The sequence below is a fragment of the Lathyrus oleraceus genome, chromosome 4 (genome assembly GCF_024323335.1).
Source record: "Lathyrus oleraceus cultivar Zhongwan6 chromosome 4, CAAS_Psat_ZW6_1.0, whole genome shotgun sequence".
Classification (NCBI taxonomy): Eukaryota; Viridiplantae; Streptophyta; class Magnoliopsida; order Fabales; family Fabaceae; genus Lathyrus; species Lathyrus oleraceus.
The window spans coordinates 12,879,873-12,885,918 of NC_066582.1; the positions used below are offsets into that span (position 1 = coordinate 12,879,873).

Here is a 6,046-nt window from a genome sequence, read left to right on the forward strand (position 1 = left end):
CACATAAAACCCTTCTTTTACAAGTTGCATGGTTATCCTAACCAGACCCCTAAAGTCAGACCTAAGCAGAAGGCACATAAGCATAATGCCCCTATCAAGAAACAACAATGGGTTGCTAGAATAGCTCACACATCTCTAAGGGCATCTACCAAAGAAGACTGGTATTTTGATAGTGGTTGCTCAAGACATATGACTGGGATGAATAACTTATTGGTAGATATACAGCCTCATACTACCAGTTTTGTGACCTTTGGTGATGGAGCTAAAGGAAAAATCAAAGGTGTTGGTAAGCTGGACAGCCCTGGAGTTCCAGAACTGAATAATGTGTTGTTAGTAAAAGGACTAACTGCTAATCTCATCAGCATAAGCCAGCTATGTGATCAAGGCTTCAATGTACAGTTTACTAAGGAAGAATGTGTTGTGAAAAATGGAGAAAATAAGGAAGTTATGAGAGGATCCAGATCCAAAGATAACTGCTATCTATGGGAACTAAAGTCTCAAATGACTCCTCAATGTGCTTCTTAGCCAAGGAAGAAAAGGAAGTGAAGTTGTGGCATAGAAGACTTGGACATCTTCATTTAAGAGGAATGAAGAAGATCATATCCAAGGAAGCAGTTAGAGGAATCCCAAAGCTGCTTATTGATGAAGGAAAAGTCTGTGGAGAATGTCAGGTTGGCAAGCAAACCAAGATGTCACATCCTAAGCTTGGACATCCTACAACATCCAAAACTCTGGAACTGTTGCACATGGACTTAATGGGACCTATGCAGGTTGAAAGTCTTGGTGGGAAGAGATATGCTTATGTGGTTGTTGATGACCATCCCAGATACATATGGATAAGCTTCATCAGAGAAAAATCAGATGCATTTGATGTCTTCAAATATCTATGCATAAGACTCCAAAAAGAAAAGGATAGTAGTGTTATCAGAATAAGAAGTGACCATGGAAAGGAGTTTAAAAATTCCAAGTTTGATGATTTCTGCTCATCTGAAGGAATAAATCATGAGTTTTCCTCACCTATTACTCCTCAGCAAAATGGAGTAGTTGAAAGGAAGAACAGAACTATTCAAGAATCTGCTAGAGCTATGATTCATGCAAAGAAGCTTCCTATGCACTTTTGGGCTGAAGCTATGAATACAGCTTGCTATGTTCACAACATAGTTAACTTGATAAAGGGAACCTCTTCCACTCTGTATGAAATATGGAAAGGCATAAAACCTACTGTGAAGTACTTTCATATCTTTGGAAGCAAATGTTACATTCTTACAGATCGTGAATAGAGAAGAAAAATGGACCCCAAAAGTGATGAGGGTATATTCCTGGGATACTCTACTAACAGCAGAGCATACAGAGTTTTCAACTCCAGAACTAATGTCCTGATGGAATCCATAAATGTTATTGTTGATGATAAAGATGAAGAATCCAATGTTATAGAGGATGTTGGAACATCCCTTGAGACTTCAACAGAAAATGTACAGGATACTCCTCCTGGACTTGAGTTAGAAGCATCCAACAAGGTGCCTTCTATCAGGATTCAGAAAGACCACCCTAAGGATCTTATCATAGGAGATCCCAATAGTGGTGTGATTACCAGATCAAGGGAGAATAGCTCAAATTCCTGCTTTGTATCCAAGGTTGAACCTAAAAATGTGAAAGAAGCTCTGACTGATGAATATTGGATCAATGTTATGCAAGATGAACTGGAGCAGTTTAAAAGGAATGAAGTATGGGAGTTAGTTCCAAGACCTGAAGGGACTAACATCATTGGTACCAAGTGGATTTACAAGAACAAGCCTGATGAGAAAGGAGTAATCACTAGGAATAAAGCAAGACTAGTGGCACAAGGGTATACTCAAGTTGAAGGGGTTGATTTTGATGAGACTTTTGCACCTATTGCAAGACTTGAGTCAATAAGGCTGCTGTTAGGTGTTGCCTGCATTCTGAAGTTCAAATTGTTCCAAATGGATGTGAAGAGTGCCTTTTTGAATGGCTACTTGAATGAAGAAGTCTATGTGGAACAACCTAAAGGGTTCAATGATCCTAATCTACCAAAACATGTGTACAAGTTGAGGAAAGCTCTGTATGGATTGAAGCAAGCTCCTAGAGCTTGGTATGAGAGGCTGACTGAATTTCTGACTACTAATGGTTACAGAAAAGGAGGGATAGATAAGACTTTATTTGTGAAGGATGAATATGGAAAAATCATGATTGCCCAAATATATGTGGATGATATTGTCTTTGGTGGAATGTCAGATAGAATGGTGAAACATTTTGTTAACCAGATGCAATCTGAATTTGAAATGAGTTTGGTTGGGGAATTGACCTATTTTCTTGGATTGCAAGTTAAACATATGGAAGATTTTATGTTTCTCTCCCAAAGCAAATATGCCAAGAACATAGTTAAGAAGTTTGGTATGGATAATGCTAGTCACAAAAGAACTCTTGCACCTACTCATTTAAAGTTAACTAAAGATGAAGGAGGTTCTAGTATTGATCAATGCTTGTATAGAAGCATGATAGGTAGCCTACTATATCTAACTGCTAGTAGACCTGATATTGCCTATGCAGTTGGTGTGTGTGCTAGATACCAAGCAGACCCCAAAGTGAGTCACTTAAATCAAGTCAAGAGGATTCTCAAGTATATTAATGGGACTTGTGATTATGGTATGCTCTACTCTCATGGCTCTGAGCCTATCTTATCTGGGTATTATGATGTTGATTGGGTTGGAAGTGTTGATGACAGAAAAAGCACATCAGGAGGATGTTTCTTCTTGGGAAACAATCTCATATCTTAGTTCAGTAAGAAACAGAACTATGTATCATTATCCACTGCAGAAGTTGAGTACATAGCAGCTGGAAGCAGTTGTTCCCAACTGGTATGGATGAAACAGATGCTGACTGAGTACAATGTCACTCAGAATGTCATGACATTGTTTTGTGACAATCTCAGTGCCATCAACATTTCAAAGAATCCTATCCAACACAGCAGGACCAAACATATTGACATTAGACATCACTTCATAAGAGATCTGGTAGAAGACAAAGTGATTACCTTGGAACATGTGGCAGCTGAACTACAACTTGCTGACATATTTACAAAGGCTTTGGATGCTACTCAGTTTGAAAATTTAAGGGGCAAGTTGGGAATATGTGTTTCTGAGGAATTATAGCAACTAAGGATGTTAGGAATTTACTGTTTAATATTTCAAATTATTAAACAATTGAAAGTGTGCTCTGATTGGTCCACAGATAATAGTTATTTCACTTGCAACAAGCGTTACTTCTTCCACTCTTTCAACTTCCATTCACGCAAGCATCCTCTTAGAGAAATTTTTCATTTCGTCTCTAAGATACTCATCATGTCTCAACAATCCAACTCTTCTCCTTCCAAGAACATGCCTTGTTCTCCTAGCGCTGAACCAAGCAACCCTAATAGAGAAGATCCTGTTGCTGACTCTGTGAATACCCCACATGCAAGAAGACCTAAAGAAACTGTATCAGGCTTCTCCTCATCCATCGTTCTTGAGGAACGAACCAAAGAAGGTTCCAGGTATATTCACAATGCCATTGCCACTATAGTGACTGGAATACTGTCTGGAAATCATGAGGTCCCTGGGGTTTCCATTCCCTTAAACACTATTGAACCTGATAGTGTTGTTGATTAAGAAAATACTGAGTCTTTAGGAAAGAATATCTCTGATGATGTTGAGCAAAGTGATGCTCATAAGGAGTCAAATGTTGACAAACCCTTAGATAATGTGGCTGGTGAGGAAGTTCATGTCATTCATGATGTCAGTGACAACCCTAACTGTGAGGCTGAAACAGTAGACCTGGAGGAATTTTCTGATAATGAGCTGTTGTCCTCTGTCCTCCCTAGCATAGCCAAAAGGGTTAGGACTAGGAGAGAAAAGAAAACTGTGGCTCAAAGGTCCCCCAGAAAGAAGATTGATGTTCTAACCTCTTCAAAGACAACAGTGGCAGTCGAGAGTTCCTCAAGAGGAAAATTCATGGTCCAACCAGATCTTGGAAAAAAGTGGTGCCCAAGAAAAAGAAGACCAAGTTTGTTGTTGTTGAGTCTGACTCAGATGTTCCTTGTAATATCTCTGACATTCTGTCAAAGAAGAAGCCAACCACTAGCAAGCTTGCAGCTAGTGTCCCTGAGGTACCAGTTGACAACATATCTTTTCATTTTGCTTCAAGTGTAAACAGGTGGAAATATGTTTATCAGAAGAGGCTGACTTTGGAAAGGGAATTAGCTCAGAATGTCCTAGACTGTAAGGATATTATGGATCTTATTCAAGAGGCTGGTTTAATGAAGACTGTGACTCAGTTTTCAAAGTGCTATGAGATGTTGGAAAAGGAATTTATTGTTAATTTGTCTGAAGAATGTGTTGATGGAAAGTCGAAGGAATTCAGGAAAGTGTATGTGAGAGGTAAGTGTGTAAATTTCTCTCCTTCAGTGATCAACAAGTATTTGGGAAGGCCTGATGAAGCTCAACCTGAGCTTGAGGTGACTGATAACAAAATCTGTCAAGTCATCACTGCTAATCAGGTAAGGAAGTGGCCTCTCAAAGGAAAATTGGTGGCAAGTAAACTGAGTGTCAAGTATGCAATGTTGCACAAGATTGGAGTTGCTAACTGGGTGGCCACCAATCATAAATCTACAGTTGCTGTAATGCTTGGAAAGTTTATATATGATGTTGGAACCAAAGCCAAATTTGACTATGGCTCATATATTTTTGATCAAACTTTGAAGCATGCAGGAAGCTTCAGTGTGAAGGGTCCTATAGCCTTTCCTTCTCTCATCTGTGGTATTGTTTTGAATCAGTTTCCAAACATCTTAACTGAGAATGATTCTGTGAAGAAAAGAGACAGCCTTATGTCTTTCAATCATAAGTTGTTCCTAGGTACCCATGTCCCTGACATTGTCATGACATCAGGTGAGACATCACATGTAAGAAATCATCCAGGTAAAGCTGCTGTCATTGCAATGCTCAAAGAAACTTGCAGGGAATTAGAGGCAAGGAAGCTGAACTTGGAAAAATTGATTAGCTCTTTGGAGATGACTGAAGGTGATGTGCTAGATGATGGTGGAGAATTTGGTGAAGCTGTTGTTGTTGCAGAAGAAGCTGAAAGACAAGGTGAAGAGGGAGAAGCAGATGCCAGTCCTGATGATGGCACAGATGCTGATGCTGACTCTGAGTCAGATGACTAGAACATTTCTTGTGTTTCTGATAATTGCTTGTATTATTATTTTTTTGGTCTGTAATATTAAGTGTTGCTTTGGCAACATTTTTGACAAAAAGGGGGAGTAACACTTGTATCCCAGGACAACAGATTTCTTTAAAGTTGAAGTTCCTCTAAACAAGAGGTTGTGTTGTTGTTTGCTCTCTGCTTGATCTTCTCTTGTGCTGCTGCTGTTTGAAGTTTAACTTCTATGTTTGCTAAGTGTATTAGCTAATTTGATTCTCTGCTTGGATGTGTGCTTTCTGCTGTTGTGAACTCTGTTGTGATGTCAAGTTGTTTTAGCCAAAAATTTGCCAAAGGGGGAGTTTGTAGATGTTTTTGATTGACTGCATTTTATGTTAAAACACTTACTGTACTTAGATGTCTTGACTGATGTCATGACATGCTTAAGCAGTATGCTGCAGGATTAGCTAATACATGATTTACTGGATGTCAAACTGAATGTTATGACATTCATTCATGACAACATTTTCTGGATGTCAAACTAAATGTTATGACATTCATCCCTGACAGCAGATGCTAAAGTATAGGCTAATTTTTCGGTTATGTTTCTGTATTTATCTCAGGCTGATTTTCAGGAAACTAACAAATGTGCTAAAATTAAGAGACCTAACATATAGCCTATTTGTTAGCACCCTAATGTGTGGAAATTAGGTTAACTTGCTTAACCCTAATTTTATGAAATTCAAGTTCAAGGCCCAAGTACTGCATTATAAAAGGATGACAATCCTACTTTCAGCAATTGAGTGATTTGAAGCGTGAAGAATTCAATATATCATTGTTGTACTTTCATTGTGTC

General features: G+C 38.7%; 1 protein-coding gene across 1 annotated transcript; it reads left to right on the forward strand.

The window, feature by feature from the left end:
• The first annotated feature begins 3,471 nt into the window (after positions 1-3,471).
• Positions 3,472-5,215, forward strand: LOC127135748 (uncharacterized). Its single transcript, XM_051062389.1, has 4 exons — positions 3,472-3,550; positions 3,667-3,928; positions 4,210-4,510; positions 4,553-5,215. Exons 1-4 carry the CDS (start codon positions 3,472-3,474, stop codon positions 5,213-5,215), a joined length of 1,305 nt encoding a protein of 434 aa, XP_050918346.1.
• The last annotated feature ends 831 nt before the right edge of the window (positions 5,216-6,046 follow it).

Coding starts and splice junctions, on each gene's coding strand:
- LOC127135748 (XM_051062389.1), top strand. CDS start 3,472: ATGCAAGAAGACCTAAAGAAACTGTATCAGGCTTCTCCTCATCCATCG. Junction 3,551..3,666: donor CGAACCAAAGAAGGTTCCAG/GTATATTCACAA, acceptor TTGTTGATTAAG/AAAATACTGAGTCTTTAGGA. Junction 4,511..4,552: donor AAGCTCAACCTGAGCTTGAG/GTGACTGATAAC, acceptor ACTGCTAATCAG/GTAAGGAAGTGGCCTCTCAA.